This window comes from Hemicordylus capensis, chromosome 11, assembly GCF_027244095.1.
Source record: "Hemicordylus capensis ecotype Gifberg chromosome 11, rHemCap1.1.pri, whole genome shotgun sequence".
Lineage (NCBI taxonomy): Eukaryota > Metazoa > Chordata > Lepidosauria > Squamata > Cordylidae > Hemicordylus > Hemicordylus capensis.
In genome coordinates this window covers 26,354,029-26,371,959 of record NC_069667.1, presented here as the reverse complement: position 1 = coordinate 26,371,959, position 17,931 = coordinate 26,354,029, and the positions used below count along the sequence as shown (strand labels likewise).

General features: G+C 44.2%; 1 protein-coding gene across 10 annotated transcripts in view; it reads right to left on the bottom strand.

Moving 5' to 3' along the window:
* PCDH11X (protocadherin 11 X-linked) overlaps positions 1-17,931 on the bottom strand; it is a 651,427-nt gene that overhangs the window by 149,247 nt on the left and 484,249 nt on the right. For 9 of the 10 annotated variants that reach the window (XM_053273694.1, XM_053273695.1, XM_053273693.1 and 6 more), the window contains one exon: positions 2,090-2,288. The exons of the other annotated variant lie outside the window; for it this stretch is intronic. In XM_053273694.1, the coding sequence (XP_053129669.1) occupies positions 2,090-2,288 (199 nt within the window). The remainder of the gene's footprint in view (positions 1-2,089; positions 2,289-17,931) is intronic. 10 annotated transcript variants of the gene reach the window in all.

Here is a 17,931-nt window from a genome sequence, read left to right as displayed (position 1 = left end):
TAAGTGGTGGAAAATGACAGGCCTTCCTGCTGGCCCTGACTCCAGGGATGGGTAGGCAAGTCCTATGACTCTTCCAAATATGAGGCAAGCATTAAAGATACTGAGATTCATTTTTCCAAGTCAAGAAATGCACATCCAGTAACAACTCTCCCCACATCTAGCTCAAAGATTCCGTTTCTTGTAATCTACTCTCATCTCCAAAATAGGATACTAGGTAAAGATTCATCTGCTGAGGGTGCATTGTGGACCCAGGCATATTCTGTTTGTAAGGAGAATTACAAAAAGATCTAAAGATCAAAACACAGTTACAGCATTGTTCTGAAATAAACTGCCAATGTCACAGGAACCAGCATCAATTACCTATGTCAAAAGAATGCTATTGAAGTAAAAATCACATTAGGTGAGGGATGCATCTTCACACTGCAGAACACTAATTATTCTTGGTATTGGAATTCAACTTGAGCTGTCAGATAATTAGTCATCTAAGAAAAATAGGTGAGTCTGAACTCCCTGCAAACTTCTCACACCCAAAGAGACATCTATTGCCGGCTCAGTGCCGGCGTTGTGAGATGTGTCAACAGCATTCAGTTGTCAGAGTGGATATTATTAGGATCAAACTGACATTGCAAAAAGCTTCAAATAAAGCTTCTGAATTAAAAGAAGAATCAGAAAAAAGGGGGCTTTAAAAAGCAACAATGAGGACAGTCTGGATTTTCAGCTAACACTGAAAACAGCTGTATGCTTTTATTTCAGAGCAATTTCTTAGGAATTGACAGCAAACTGCTTCCAGCACAAATGTTTTTGCAGCTTCAAAACCATGGTAGGTGTGAAATAACTGCTTTTATGCGACAATACCCATGAAAATGTGGGTGAATAGCACACGAGAACAGACTGAGAATGTAGCTGCCTTGCTGAATTATCAAGGTTCATCTAACCCAGTCTTCTGTTTCTCACACTGGTCAGTCAAATGGGTCTCAAAAGCTCACAAGCAAGGCAACAGCCCAATCTAAGCCAACCCAACCCAACCCACAACAATGGGTCATAGAAAGTCCACAAGCAAGGCAACGGTTTTTCTACAGCAACTGGTATTCAGAAGTGCATTGCCTGCGTGTCTGGAGAGTCAATGTAGCTGTCATGGCTACAATATTTTGACAAATCATTATACATTGCTATGTTACATCATGAGAAAGATGTTCAACTTTGACTAGATTTGTTTTTAGAAAAGCATGAATCCTAAGGGTTAAACTAGATGAGATACTGGGAGCAGATCTCACATCTCTGCTGATCCTGATCCAAGCTTAGTTTTGTGGGCCTTTCTTCAGAATTCATCAGTGCCACATGGGCTAAAAATGAAAGAGGTCTGCTGGATTAGACCAGATCTTCATCTAATCCAGCATCATGCTTCATGCAGCAGCCAAACAGATGCTGCTGGGATTCTGGGAAACCCAGTTCTCCTATTGCTCCCTTGCAACGTCAATACAGTGGCATACTGCCTGTCTTGAACCTGAAAATTTCATAAAGCACTCCTATCCTCCATGAGATTGTCTAATCTCCTTTTTAAATCCATTTGTGGCAGAAATTTTGTGTCAGCACATAATTCAGTTATGCGTTATTCAGTTATCCAAACAGGGCATATGACTTTGGGGAGTTACATGAATGTCCTCAAACTACTCATAAAATCTTCCTGTATTTTTTAAGGTGAATATTCAGAAGGGGAAACTGAACACCATAGGGTTGGTATTTGGGATTTTCTTCAGGAAGCAGAGATACATTACACCAAAGCCAACCAACACCATTTCAACAATCTCCTCATGGGCTCATCATCTGAACCTCCAAATAAAATAAAATAAAAATAAATTAAAATAAAATAAAATAAATCAGCAAATAAAGAAATAAAGATGTTGTAATGGCCAAAACCCCCACTTCAGCCTTGAGCACAATGATCAGCTATCCAGGTTTGTCCTGTCGGATTCAGAAAACTGGTGATTGTTTCTACCACCTTAAAGTTGACATTATGACAGATACGTTGGGTGTGCACCCGGGGGTGACAGAGGTTCCAAACCACAATGACCAGATGCAACCAACTTACTGGACTCTGGATCCGAGTTCCCATCTCCCTCTGTCCGACTGTTGGGTGATGTCTGTTCATAGTATTCTTCTTGGGGGAAACCGAGTGGTAAAGGGTGTGATGTGCTTGCGGTGCTGCTGGGCTCATGGTCTCCTAGGCCACTGTCACTGCAGCTTTCCTGAGAGCCATCAGGTAGATGAAACGTGACTCGGCGCTGTGACTGCAGAGGAGGGAAGAAAATTACATAGTTCCAGCAATATTCCCAAGTAATGGCCTTATGCATCCAGTTGGGGAAATGTATTATTTAAATGACATAGGAAGAATCTGGTGGATGCATACAAATGCTACACTTTCTTCATGGGATCTCTCTCTTTTTCAACCCATTTCACCCAACCCCCTTATTTATTGAAGTTATAAGATAAAATTATAAGATACATTGAAAGATAAGATACATATTGTGCTTAAACAGTAGTCCTGAGGCATCTGATTATTTCCTACAAACCCGCTTGGCCATTTCAACTACCATGGAAGACTGACTTTTTTCTTTGGGTCTAGTAGATTTCAGAGGAGGGGAGAATGTCTTCTTTATGTTGCTCCCAATAGAGCAATGGCTATGCACAATCTACCCAAAAAATGCCCAAGAACAAGGGAAGAGAAAAGGGAAGGGCAGAATTAAAAAAAATATGGTGGTGGTAACGGTTTCCTCCATGTGATGCCAGGAGGCGCTGTTGAGTGTTCGGTTTGGGCTGAATTTTTGCCCAGGCCTAATAAAAGATTTGACAGGGATCCACATTTAGGCCTTGCAATGAAGAATGCTGATGGCAATGACTACCTACACATGCAATGAAGGATGCTGATTGACTTCAATGCCTACCTAGATACATGCACTTTTGAACACAATACCTCATACTGACCAGCTCATTGACTGAAATTGATTCATATCCTCTTTTCTCTCTGTAGACAGTAGGGGTGTGCAAACTGGTTTGACTTAGAGCTGGCATTAGGGCTGAGCCGAACCGGGTCCAGTGCGGCCTGAATTCAAGCTGAACCGGGCCCGGTTTGGCTCATTCAAGCTCTAAATTCATTGGTAAAGGGGAATCCAGTAAGGATTCCCCTTTACCAGTAAGGGGTGGGACCAGGAGGCTTTGTTAAACATAGATGGGGTGGGAGGGGGCAAAATTTACCTTAAAAGTGCCACCGGCAGCAGCCGCAGGGGTGGGCAAGGGTGGCTGAGGTGATTTCCCCCCACACCCACCAGAGCAGGCAGGCCTATTTTGGGGCTCTTTTGGACCCAGCTCGGGCCTCTGTGTGGAGGTCAATAAAGTGGCCTCCATGCGTGTGCAATGGCCATTTTATTGACCCACACATAGGCCCAAAACAGGCTTGACTGCTCCAACAGGGGTGGGGGTGGGGACTGCCACAGGAACCCTCAACCACCCCTTTGGATGTCACAACTGGTGGTGGCATGTTTAAGGTAAACCTTGACTCCCCTCCTGCCCCAATTATGTTCAACAAAGCCCCTGGTCCCCCCTTTCCCTTTACTGGTAAAGGGGAATCCTTACTGAACCCCCCTTTATCATTCACAGCTTTGAGCTGACCAGAACTGGGTTCGGTTAAAACCAAACCGGGCCCTGTTCAAGCGTGCACAAAACTGGACCGGACCTGATTTGGCTTGAGTCCAGTTCGATTCAAACTGGAATCTTGGATTTCCCATTTTGTACACATCCCAAGTAGACAGAGAATAATCAAGACAGTGGTAAACCTCCTAGTCAATTTCAAACTAGTTAGTTACGACCCTAAGCAAATCACTCCAAAGTGATTGAGCCTTAATCACTTTTAAGATCTCCTAGATAGATTCAGTAAATGGCCACAATATGCTCCTACTTTTCAGTGTTAATGTGCAAAGAAGAAGGAAATGTACCACTGTCTTAACAATAGTTTAGTATACTTTGTCATTTTTAAAAAATCTGTTTATGTCTGTCTATCTGTAAGCTAATATCAAGATCCCTTTCTTCTCTATTGGTCTGGATGAGCATTACAATTTTCATTCTAGGGAGATGCATCGTACCCAGACCAGGTTGTGAGGGAGGGGGCATAGAAGGCATAGAATTAACAAAAATCTGTAGCAAACTATGCATTTCCCAGTTCCAAAGTCAATTGTTTATATTCTCTGTAAGTCTGTAAATAATTAGCAGATGGGTGGGACAGAATACTGGGACAATCTACAGAAGACCTACAGAGTTGAGGAATTACATCCTACGATATCCACATATTGACAAAGTTACCCAAGTTTCTTTTTAGGTAAACTCTTCACACACTACTTTAAACTTGACATGCAGAACAATGCAAATAATGTAAACATCTACTTTTAAATAAACTAGATGAAGGCTTTTATGTTCAGAAGCAAGTAGACATCATATTGCAGTCAGATTATTTATATACTGTTCATCTAACATAAAGCTGATATTTAAGTTCCTAGGGGATCAGAAGCTTAGAGATCACGAAGAGTGACATAATTTCATGTCTACATAAATAAATATTCCAACAACCTAAAAAAGGAAGGCTTTTGGTTGTTGTTGTCTTTGCTTTTGTAGAAAGCAAACTTTATTTTTCCCATGACCTTTCTTCCCAGATTTCAACATTTGACGAAAATTAAAAAAATAAATAAATCTGCTGCCCATTTAAGCATGGGCACTTTTAAATTGATCAGCTCTAAAACTGACCCACACTTGGTTCCTAGCTTGTTCCCACTCATGCCTACTCAGAACATGTTGTGATCAAATAATAAATTAAGAAACAGCCCTTGTTATTTAGTTCCTATCAATGTTCACTCGCTTTAGAAACAGCTGGAGTCGAAGGATGTTTTGCAATTTTATAAATTCAAATTGAAACACCTCAAGTAAGAAGCTTCAAAAATAGACATAACAGAAGGTAAGTTCCTGCTTTTGGCAAAATTGTATCAGCGTGTCTTGCTTGAGATCTCTGTAGTGTTTGCATGAATTCAGAAAATGGCAGTTCTACTCTGCCACGGTTGTGGGGGAAAACGTATATGTTTTTAAACTTAAATATTTCTAAATGTAACAATTAGAAGGTATAAAATGTTCCTAGTTTTCCTAGGCAAGTGGCAGCACCAAAACTGGCATTTTCAAACAATCAAAGAACCCAGCAGAAACCCTCCTCTCAAATCAAATACTTCACAGAAGAACCAAGTCTTCACCAGACATTGGGAAGAAAGGAGTGAGGGGTTAACTTGCTATCCAGTGGGTGAGATTTCCAAGTATCTGGAGCTACCACAGGAATGGCCCTGCTCAGAGTGAATACATGAAAGTTCTGTCTCTAGTGTCATACCTTTGATAGTCCATTCACACAGGCAAAGCCAGAAAAAGCAGACCGTTTCATTTTGGGTGTTTTGCCCTATGGACCTTGCAATGGTTGTCTATGAAAATTCCTGTTGAATTCCAGTCTGGAATTCCTGGACACAGGATCTAGTGATGGCCTAACTGCCTTCCTTGCAGTCTCAAAATATAAGTTTTCCTATCACCAAGAAGAGAGAGAGAGAGAGAGAGCGCAATCACAATCAACTAAATAGCAGCATAGACACTAGAGATCCTGCATCTATCTCCTACTTCCTTCTTAATCTAAACTGAGAATGAACAGAAAGGTCGACACAGACAACACATCTTATAGTTGCATCTAAAGATGTCCTATTTGCCTGGGGATACACTGTCAGAGGCACTGAATATCAAGAACTGTCCCCTTTCTTCTACTTTTCTCAGTGCTTCTGGTACTTTAGCACATCTGAAAGTCAAGCCGCTAGCAATCACATCAATCCCTACACCTCTTTCCACTTCCCTGCCAACTCTCATATTCTCTGGAAAATACATGGGGTGCTGGTGGTGGGGAGAACAGCAAGAGGATTATACGTGAGGCTCTAGAGCACATTTAGAAATGACGGGCTAAGAACAGCCCCAAATGATTCAACCCCAATGGATACCATTGATATCCATTCACCAGCCCCTCCCTAACGTAGCTAACCCCACTGCTCAGTCAGGGTCTCGGGGCTCCTTCCACTCCAAGCCCTCCTTTGCACCTGGACCCTCATCACTGGCCAGCCCTCCAAGATATAGCCCCAGACAGTGGGGCTAGTCGCACAAGATCCCCTCACCAGATTTCACGAGAGCCACTCCTGATTGTGCAAGGCCTCATCGCCTTTTGACGGCGAGACCGTACCTCCCTGCCTGGGCGAGTGACAATGCCTCCATGTGTGTATATTGGTGTCTCTTTCCTCCACTGCCCAATCGGGATATCCCTGCAAAGCTCGGGTGGGGGACGCCGTGCCCTGGAGCTCGCCGTGTTTCCCCACGATGATCGTCTCTGCCTCGCGGATTCCCCGACATACCCAAATCTCTAAAAACCCACGTCCATGCAACTGGGAATCCTGTGTTAGGAGCAGCCAGTGTTCGAATTGGGAACCCATGATCACTTTTGCCCCATATGGAGAGTCACTGGGACAAAGCATAGCCATGCTCGCTACCAGAAGGCCAGTTCTTCTTGCTTTGTTAGTCCGGATATCAGCCATGGTGCGCATTCCTGACATCCAGAGTCTGACGTAGCAGATGCAGAGTGCCAGCTCTGTCAGTCTGGCTCAGATGGGGCTCCCTGATGTGTGTTTGAAGATAGGATTCTGTTTTCCACACTTTACATGTTCATCGTGGGAAACACTGGCACCTCTGAAACCATTATCTGCCACATAAAGACCCACAGAGTTAGCAAGCCCTTTCCCTTATCAAAATTAGACTTGGATCATTATTCAGGCTCCTCAGATCTCTGTTAGCAGCTTTCTTAAGTAGTGAAAACTCCACCAATGTCACACACAGTAAGCAGGTGATCTCCGCTACACCTTTCATTGTTTTGGAATCTGATCAAAGGTGGGTTTCAAATATGTATGAGGGGAAAGCCAAAAGGATCACATCATGATCATCCTAATTCTCTTTCATGCCAAGAAACATAACATGTTTGATGTGTTAATCATCATTTTCCCAAAACAACATCTACCAATTAAACTATCATCTTTCACACTTATCAACATCACAAAGGAGCCACAGAGCTGAAATAAAAGAGCAAATGAAAAGAAAGGAGGAAAAGATAGCAACATTTAAAGTGTCACAAATATTTAATTTGGCTTTTGAAAGGTGGTTATTGTATGCTAACTAGATGTCAAAATGATACTTAAAAGTGGATTTTAAAATTTAATGTGCGAACAATATTTCACATTGGCATATGATTATTTTGAAATTACTCACAATGATACACAAATAAGTGATGCCTGTCTGATGCACGGATGGTAGCCAGGGCTGAATAAATGCATGTATTCCAGTTTGTCAGCCCAGATATGAAATGACGTGTCAAGTGTAGCCTGGTTAAAACAACTGCATTTTTATTTAAACTTTTTGTTTCCTTGGAAAGAGGTCAGAATGGTACAGTATACATAGCCTATTCTATCCTCACAACAATCCTGTGAGGCAGATCAGGCCGAGATAATCTGAACACAGGTCAAAACCCATCCACAGTACTGCACTGGGGCCACATCATTGATTACTACAGGCTGTGATACCAAACCTCACGTGCATCACTAGGACACAACAAGTGCATCACTAGGACACATGCTAAGTCACTGCTAGATGACCTGTTCATTTAATCTTTTCAAATTCATTAAACCTTTTCAAAAATATTTTTTCAAGGTCTTGTACAAGGAAAGCCACAAAATATCACAAATACAATACATACTGTTGAAACAAAACCCAACAGCTAAAAACCCAAAATGTAAAAGACCCCGAAACATAGCAAGCTGCCATATACTGAGTCAGACCCTTGGTCCACCTAGCTCAGTGTTGTCTACCCAGACTGGCAGCAGCTTCTCCAAGGTTGCAGGCTGGAGTATCTCTCAGCCTTATCTTGGAGTTGCTGCCAGGGAGGGAACCTGGCTCTTTGCCCCTATTTGGTCCCTATTTGGGGAGGATGCTTTCTTCAACATGCCTTGGTAGAGATGTCTTTTAGGAACAGAGGAAGCTGCCTTATAGCTTTGCATAATCAAACTATTGGTCCATCCAGCACAGTTTTTTAGGGTTCAAGGCCCTCCAGACACCCGGCTGAGCACTAACAATTCCTTCTCTGACTGGCAAGCTATATGCGATGGTAATCCCACATCCTGCCCCTGCATGCGTTTGTTTTGTTTTGTTTCCATGTCTCATTTATTTGTATTTGTTAAGGGTATTTCTGTATCACCTTTCAACACATTACTCAAGGCAGAAGTAAAAGCTTAAAACCATTACAACAAAGCTAAAGCAGCAGTTAAAAAAACAGAGGCACAATTAAAACACAAAAAAACTCGGGGGACTAAAAAGGCCTTTACATCTCATGGAAAGGACAGCAGGCTTAAATAACAGCATGCAAAACAGAAGCTTTGCCAGTGAGCTGTGTCCCCATCTGCTAAGGCAGGGGTTCCCAACTGGCAGCGCTCGAGATGTTGCCGAACTACAACTCCCATCATCCCCTGCTACAATTCATTGTGGCTGCCATAAGGGGAATGTCTTACAGTGCTAACATGTAGTGTCCTATTCAAATGTGAACCAAGGTGGATCCGGCTTAGCAAAGTGGACACTTGATGATCAAGATGATCAGAGGCCTGGAGTACCTTCCTTATGAGGTTAGGCTACAGCATCTGGGGCTCTTTACCTCGGAAAAGAAGCGACTAAAGGGAGACATGATCAAGGTGTATAAAATTATGCATGGAGCGGACAGGGTGGACAGAGAGAAATCTCTCTCTCTCTCTCTCTCACACACACACACATACACACACACACACACACCATTGGAACCAGGGGATACCCCATGAAACTAGAAGTCAAAGAAATTAGGACCGACAAGAGGAAGTACTTTTTCACACAGTGCATAATGAATCTACGGAATTCTTTGCCATGGGATGTGGTGATAGCCACCAGCTGGGTTGGCTTTAAAAGAGGCTTAGACAAATTCATGGAGGACAGGTCTATCAATGGCTACTAGTCTAGTGTCTGTGGGCCACCTCCAGCCTCAGTGGCACGATGCTTCTCAAAACCAGTTGCATGGGAGCAACAGCAGGAGAGAGGACATGCACATACCTCTTGCCTGTGGGCTCCCCAGAGACATCTGGTGGACCACTATACGAAACACGATGCTGGACTAGATGGGCCTCCTTGTGCCTGATCCAGCAGGGCTAATCTTTTGTTCTGATGACGCTCTCTACCACAAGACCAGCTCGCCTCCCCAGATAGAACCACAGAATCACTGAGTTGGAGGATGTCTTATAGGCCATCTTAGTTGAACCCCAAATAGTCATCTGGCCCTTGTAGCTGCACCTCTTTTCTAGAACACATCCATGTAAATGCATAGGAGTGATTCCACTCTGACCTCATGGGCAGATTCCAGATGGTGTCACTTGGAGACTGTTGTTCTTCAAAATCTGAACTTTCCTATGGTGTCCCTCAGGGCTCCATATTGCCTCCAATGTTCTTTAACATCTACATGAAACAGCTGGGAGAGATCATCAGGAGATTTGGTGCAAGGTGTTATCAGTATGCTGATGACACCCAAATCTACTTCTCCATGTCAGCATCATCCGGAGAAGGCATAACCTTCCTAAGAGGAAAACTGGGGTAGAAGTGATTGTATGGAAGCAAGGTAGGAGGAAAACCTGGGTAGCTTTCCCTCCTACATTGCTTCCATGCAACCAAAAATTGAGAGCACACACAGCTCCCAAACCTGGGTAGAACACACTTTTTGATTGTGTGCATGACCTCAGTGTTGTTTTTGAAACTTGACTAATGTGGCTTGTCAGCTATAATGCAGTTATAATTCAAAGAAGTATTCTTTAAAGAACATCAACTGCTGATAACAGACACTTATTGGGAAAGCTCTGCTTTCTGTTGTTCCCCCTTATATATGCAGACCAATGTGAATTTACATTTCAAAAATGTGCTATATTTTTTATGATAGCATCAGCTTTTAAAATTAGATTTTTCAATTGTGTTCCAAGCAGGTACATTTCTCCTTTCCCCATGTGTAGGCACAGATTTACGCAATGGCATAAGTTATTGCAATACCTTTTTCATTGTCCTCTGGACCCTCATTTTGCACGGTTACACTCAAGGTTAGACCATTAAGTGCTTCCATGTTGGAGCAATGTGAGCTCCAGGGATTTGGAAGAAGTTGGAAACAGCTGATCAAAAATCAATTTGCCCTTTTTTGTCCTGTTATCTCCCTCCCACCACTGTGACACCCCCCCAATTTAATTTAAAGGTCAAATTCTTGTTACAGCTATATTCAGGAATATAATTCCATAAACTATCACATCATTGGAACATAGCTTGTGTGGTGAAACCTGGGAGTTACCAGGGATCCTGGTAAGGGAAATGTTATTCTGATGGATTAAAGCCACTCTACCCCTGTCCCCTTCCCCTAACCTGCTCCACCAACTGAGTACCCCAGAGGGAGGAGCTGAGCCCCTACGGGGCCACTAGCCTCCCCCAACCGGGTCTCAGTTACACAAGCCAAGTTGGCTCCCTCACCAGTGATCAACTCATGGATGATCTTGGACTTGTTTTGAACCAACCTGGACTTGCAAAGGAGCAAGATCAAGTTCTGAGGTGGCTGGAACTGCTCACAGACCTGCTCACCGGGGCCTGATTACTGACAGGACAGCTCAGCTATTTCTGGTCTTCCTTCCCCTATAACGGCCTGCTGACCTGCCAACAGCAAATCTTCTGTTCTCCACCACAACTGTAATAGCCGTTCCCTAAATCCCAGATGTGTTCCATATTCCATCTCCTATAGCAGAACCCTAGCTGGAAGTAGCTGGGCAATAAAAGAGAACCTGCCACTATAGGGAAGGAGTCCAAGAGAGTAAATAAATATGACTCAACCCTCAGTTCCACCCCCAAAGACCACAGGTGGCCTGCCTGCCGTCAACCTGCGCTGGTGGCTGTGACTCCAACACAGCCTTCCTGCCAGTGAGAGCAGATTGGCTGAGCTGCTCAGTGTTAGAACAATTGCAACTGAGGGGTGAGAAAAAAGGGCCCCAGCAGAGCCTAGAGCCAGCCTTCTCACCCCAACTCTGGTGCATAAGGGAAAAAGCCAGCTCCAAAAGTGGGGAGCTTAAACCCGCTCTCTTGTGCACTAGGGAAGACACACAGTTCTCAGTGCATTATGGGGAAGGTCAGTTTCAAATGTGGGGAGCCTGTCAGCGGAGGCACACCAGCTGGCATCTTGCAGCCCACTCATGTGCCAACGCACACTAGTTGGGAGATGTTGGGCTAGACCAATGCTGGGCAACGTCTTCACATTTCGTTTCCCAGAATGAAATCCTACAAATCAAAGTGCCCATCTATGCACATCAAGCAGGAACACCTTCCAGACAGCACAAAATTACCCTGTAAACAGGGACATAATGGAATTGGAACGTAACAGTGAACTTCTTGCCACGCTTCTCTTGGAAAAAAGCAGCAGCCCATTCGTCGCCAGTTTCTGAACCATGTAGCGTTTCTGATGGACGTCACCAAAGAAAGAGAAAACAACTCAGAAGCACGCCACTTCATACCCGAAAAGCATATGCTCTCATCTTCTGTTTGCATGCATTAAGGAGAGTGGCAAGAACCCTACTCTTCCCCGCCCCCGCTTCTAAAAACGTAGTAGAAATTATGAAGGACAACCTCAAACTGCCCTCTCCTTCCCCACTGGGAAGGAACCCCCACTGCTGGTTGAGAACTGGAGCCATTAAGCAGTCCCACAGAGGCCATCAATTTGAAACCTGGCCCCAATTAAAGCCCCCATTGCCATTTGGAACCATAAAGCCAGGATGTGACCTGGCATGAAGGCCACAATCCTGTCTACCCTCCCCACTCGCCTGAAAGACAAATTAGCACAAGAGCTGGAAGGCAGCATTCATGTGCCAACGGCTGTTCTATCTCTAGCATTCAGGAGTCATCAAGTTGATGGCAAAAACAGAACATCCCTGGGTAGCTGCCAAGGCCCCAGCAGGGTCCACCCTACTGGACTGATGCTCTGGACTGACACGGCCTGCCTAGAAATGGGGAGGGGGGTTGCCAGCCATCAGAAAGCTGTCGCCTGAATCAGCTCTGCTGTTCCTTTTCAAATAACCTTGCAAACCTTAGGCAGACTGACTAAGATCCACCTAGAAGGTGGGGGGGGGGGGAACCAGAGGGTTCCTTCAAAGCTGAAACAAGCACACACCCTTTCTTTGCTTCACAGAAAAGGAGAAGGGGCAGTAAAATAGACATAGGGCCACTGCTAGCCACCCTGGGAGAATGTTTTCTAAAAAGTGGAGTGTAAATATTAATACATTTCTAATATACACGATCTTTTTTGCAAGGCAGCAATATGGTTCTGGTCACATCTAGTTCCAGCTTGAATACTTTTAGTAGTTTCAGAACATCCCAGATCAATACAATCTAATAGCTGGTCTTCTGGTCTTGCTGCCCTCCTTCCTTCCCTCCCTCCGTCTTTCAACCAACCAACCTCTGGTTCTATAGCACCCCATAGAGTACACTGCACCTTTACGATCCCTTGCTTCAAAATCAGAATCTATCAAACACTCATCCCGGCTTCTGAATTTAGAGACCATTCAGTATGTTCTTTTGGAGCTATTTTTGAAAGGTGGAGGAAAAATGTGGAATCCCAGAAGAAGTGAGATCAACCCTTCATGCTGACATCTCCCCACCCCTACGGTGGCCATTAAAAACCTTTCCTCCCCTCAGTCACACTTTTTTAATCTACAGAACTGTGAGTGACTTGAGTTCTTATCTATACACACATAAAAAATGGGTCTTTTGCCCGTCTTACAGCAGTCAGTGATGGGGAAGAGGGACAAATAAATTCGTTTTTGAACTACATGTTTAAATGTCATGACAGTTAGTCAGATAATAGCAGAAGGAAATCTCAGGCCACCGAGAGTCTTGGCGGTCATGCACTCAACAAGGGGGTGGTAACAAGGCGTGAAGATGTTTAAGATCTTTAATAGGTTAAGAATCCTCTCCAATAAGTAACATCTGAACAAGTCCCCAGTGAATGGCTAGTTTGTCCACATTGCCCTTTTTGGCCATTGCAGCTGGGGATGATGGGAGCTGTAGTCCAAAAACAGCTAAAGGACCAAAGTTGTGAAGCCTTGTTCTAGAACATGGCCAGGTCTGTTGGACCTCATGGTCACCCTGCATTAATGAAAGATGCACATACCCAACACCCCCTCTTTCCGGGGCTGCATGTTGAGGAGGAAGATGGTAGGGGTGTCTGGTCTACTAGTGTACACAAGTCTTGCCTACTATTTTATTTACCCAAATAGAAGGTGACTCTGAATTTAAGGTGATGCAGTAAAAGATAGAGGATAAACACAAGTTATGCCTGTATTTACCCAAAAGATAGAGGACTCAAGTTGACCACCCCCTATATCTAAAAGGAAAGAACTGGGGGGAAACCTTGTCTTGGATTCAGGTAAATATGGTACTCTAGACAATCCTGCTTTAATTTGATTTGGTTTCATTGATCTTTATTATTGTTGTTGTTATTTTTAATTGTTTATACCACCTTTCATAAGGCAACCCAAGGCAGTTTACAAAAGTTAAGAAGACAATAAAACTCCATAAAATTTGCATTTAAAAACTTAAAATAAGTTAAACAGTAAAAAACAAACACCCACACCCCCCCACACACACACCCACCACCACCACCATTAAAAAGTCAAACAGAAGCAGGAGAGCTGAGAGACCCGGCAGCTCCTAAGGGGTAAAATCCTGAACAAATAAAAAGGTGTTTAATTGTTTTGTTTTTTTAAAGCAGCCACAGATAGTATTCTGTGGAGTGTTTTATTGTTAGTGTTACATAAAACAAATGCTAGGAGGCCAGTTGCTCTGGGGTGAACAACTAGGGAAGGCTGGTGCATTCATGCCCCACTTATGGGCTTCCCGGAAACATGTGAAAGGTCACTCCTGGGAAAAAGATGCAGGAGTGGATGGCAGTGTGGACAGAACCTAAGGGGTATACTCATGAGTCAAATGGGCCATAACCCAAAATTTGGCTTTAAAAAAGCCAAATCTGGCAACAGAGGTGGATGGTCCTGTGGTCTCATCCAGAAAGGCAAATCTTATACATACATTATATAGTGTAAGGAGTAAATGATTCGACTGAGAATTTTTTTCCATATGCTTTGGGGAAAAACTACTTGAGGGCCACCAGGGGCAGATAAAACTGCTGCAGGGGCCATGCTGGGCTCACAGGCCAACTGCCAGCCCTGGAATAATAGCCCGGTTTTGTGTTTGCTGCACGCGGCGTTCTGTTTCCTTTTCATTCAACAACAAAAGAGAAAAAAGAAGCCTTTATTTAAAACATCATTCTTCAGAACTGAACGGGCACCCTGGCTGGCTATGAATTGTTAGCAAATTTATCAGACAAATGCGTTTTTCAATGCCATTTACAGGGGAAATATATTAAAATTCAAAAGGAAGGTGGTGTTTCCTTCTGCTAAAGGAGGCGTTTTAAAATTGATGTCCAGAATAGACATTTATAAATGGAGAAAACTTACAAATTAGGGCACAAGGCAGGATTGGCTGATAGGGTTTCAGTCCCAGCAGAGGAGAAGCTGTGCTTTATTCAGAAATAGATGACACCAGTTTCTCAGAAATACTCATGTGAGCAGGGCATCAAACAGACCGCCAATAACCAGCCATTATTATCTGGATCCTGGTGGATTGTTTGCAAACTACAACCTAGATTCAGCCCATTGTGTACTTTTACATTAATTATTAACTCTTTATTTCCCCAACCTGGATGCAGAGCCTTCAAATGCATGGTACAGATAGGAAATGTACTTCTGTACCTTTCTTCAACATATCTTGGGAATGACTGTACCTGTGAACATGGTACAATTGCTGAACATAAGGTGTGAATAGGACTACTGCCTGATGTACTGCACAATACTAGTACATCAGCTGAGGAATGTTGCATTTGCAGAATTTGCACAAATTGCGCAAATGCAAATTGCATTACACAAGAGTATATCCATTGAAAATAATACATCAAATGAAGGAAACTTTCTACAAGCCCCTGCTTACTGGGCAAGGAGGCACCGTTTTAATGTGATGATTCTCTGTATCGAGCAGGAGGAGAGTAACTGGCCGTATCCATCCTCAGCATATTACCTCCAGTGACTGTTGCTGGTGTCTATCCAGGGGAGTAACGAGGGGAGAGGGGGCCCGGGTTTGCCCCTCTCCCCAGCGTCCCTCAGTGTGAGGGAGATAATGAAGAAAATAGAGAGGATGGAGATGGGGGGGCTCAGAAGCTGGGGGGGGAGGTTCTTTGAACCCATCTGCTCCATTATAGCTACACTTCTGTGTCTCTCTTCCATATCTTTTCAGATTGTGAGCCCTTTGGGGACAGGGATCCATCTTATTTATTGATTTATTCTTTCTCTGTGTAAACCGCTTTGGAAACTTTTGGTTGAAATCTGTGTCAATCCGGGTGTAATTTAGCAGCTGGAGGGAGGATCCAAAATTTAGGCTACCTTAAATTCCGGGGGAGATGGCAAGGCTATCTCAGCCCCCACCCTCACCCTGCCGACTCACCTGCTGCTCAGCCACCCCTTCGGCTCTCCTTTGCCAGCCAACAACAGGCTCTGATCACCGCTCCGGCATGCCCCATCCCAGCAAGAAGAGGTGCCTGGGCGGTGCCAGCATTCTCCCGTGTCATGGCTGACAACGCCGGGCTCTCATGGTGGCTGTGCAGCATGCAAGTGGGCAACACGAATGTCCGTGGGGCTGGGAGGTCCAGACAGGAGGTCCCAGGCCAGGACACATGGACAGCTTCTTAGAACCCTCCTTAAACGACTCACAGATTTATTGTTATTGTTATTTTAAAGAAAACCTAGGCAGCAATAAATATAGCAGGCTGCGTTGGCACAAAGACAGCCTCCGTCTTCATCTCAGGATAAACTGAGGAATGGCACCGCAGAAAGAGCGAGAGAGCACGTGCATTCTGAAACACCTTTTCTTTCTTCACAGGCTTCAGCTCTTACCCTGCTCCAGATGTTCCTTCTGCATTACCGAGCTGTGCATTTCCTTTCTTCAGTTTGCACCTTGTTCAGCCAGATGCCTGCCGCGGCAAAGGTTTCATTCTCAAGCTGCTGAGTTCCACCCAGGAGTGTAAGGTAATTTTGGAGCCTGGACCCCACCCCCACACAGCTGCAAGTTAAGCATCACACACACACACCCGACACACACCCACACACACCACGATACACCCAGTATTTTTAACACATGGTTCTTGAGGCACAAACAGCAACTGAACTCGTAAGAATGCAAAACAGGTGTGGATATATGCCCATATGCATTAGCAGAAACATTTCAACACACAACTTAACAAATTAACAGATAGACCAATGGTCTGACTCAGCATATGGCAGTATCCTATGTTCCTATGTCCATCTAGCTCAGTATTGTCTACACAGACTGGCAGTGGCTTCTGCAAAGTTGCAGGCAGGAACCTCTCTCAGCCCTATCTTGGAGATGCTGCCTGGGAGGGAACTTGGAACCTTCTGCTCTTCCCAGAGCGGCTCCATCCCCTGAGGGGAATCTCTTCCAGTGCTCACACTTCTAGTCTCCCATTCGTATGCAACCAGGGCAGACTCTGCTTAGCTCAGGGGACAAGTCATGCTTGCTGCCACAAGGCCAGCTCTCCTCACTTGCTGAACTAGAAACATTATCAAGCTAGATAACCAGTCCTCATTGGATTCCCATTCACAAGCAAGCCCGGCGAGCCAAACTGAACTGGTTCCAAACTGGTTCGGCCCAGTTCAATCCTCGGGCTGAATTGGTTGAATCAGGACAGCTTGTAAGCCACTGGGCCAGTTCAAATTTGGCTTGAATTCAAACCAAACTGTTGGAATCAGTTCTGTGCACATTATTTATGTCTTTATTATTTGAGACATCATAAAACCTTGCGTGTTCCTCAAGCACAATGTATATGTATATTCATTCAGCATCATCTAGAAATAAAAAAGCTAACCCAGATAACACAGTGCTGAGAATCAAACCCTCCCAATCATTACCACCAACTCTGCTTTCTGCCTAGCTAGGTTAGCATTAGCTGGTAAGCAGCACGCTGAATCATAATTCAGTCCATTTCAATGGCACCATATGGGCTCAAAAGATGACATTAGCACCTTCTCCTAAGATACACCTGTGTGCGCAAGGCACTGAACAATAATGATCTTATCTGCTCTAACAAGACGGAGAAATTGGCTGCTGCTGAAGGTGCTCACTGCCAAATGCGGCATCTGTGAATAAAAGAGATCACTTCATTAATGGAACTGTTCCAATTAGAGCAGATAAACTCTGAGAACCGAGAAACTCTGAAAACTGAGAAAAGCTGGCCTTGCCCGATCTGTGAGGCTTTTGCTTCATAAATACATGTGCCCGTGACCTCAACAAGAATCTCATTAGAAGTAACTGAGCCGCCTTTGAAAGGTGGCTATTTCAGCTTGGATAGTCACCCCTCCCGACCCTCCAAGGCCTGTCACAAGGTCTAAGTGAATATTGGATTGCTGTGGAAGAAATCAGGATGGAGAAGATTAGGTGTTGCAAGTACACAGAATCTTATTGGTTCTGCTGCAGAAGGGAGAATTCCTTTTGAAACCACCATGGTTCATTCACCAAGGGAGTCTTTCATGAAGTGAAGAAAACTCTTGGTTCAGTCCTGGAAAATGATTGCAAATATACATCTCTGCACAGTAGTGGTACTGGGAGTCATAACAACAGCTGTGC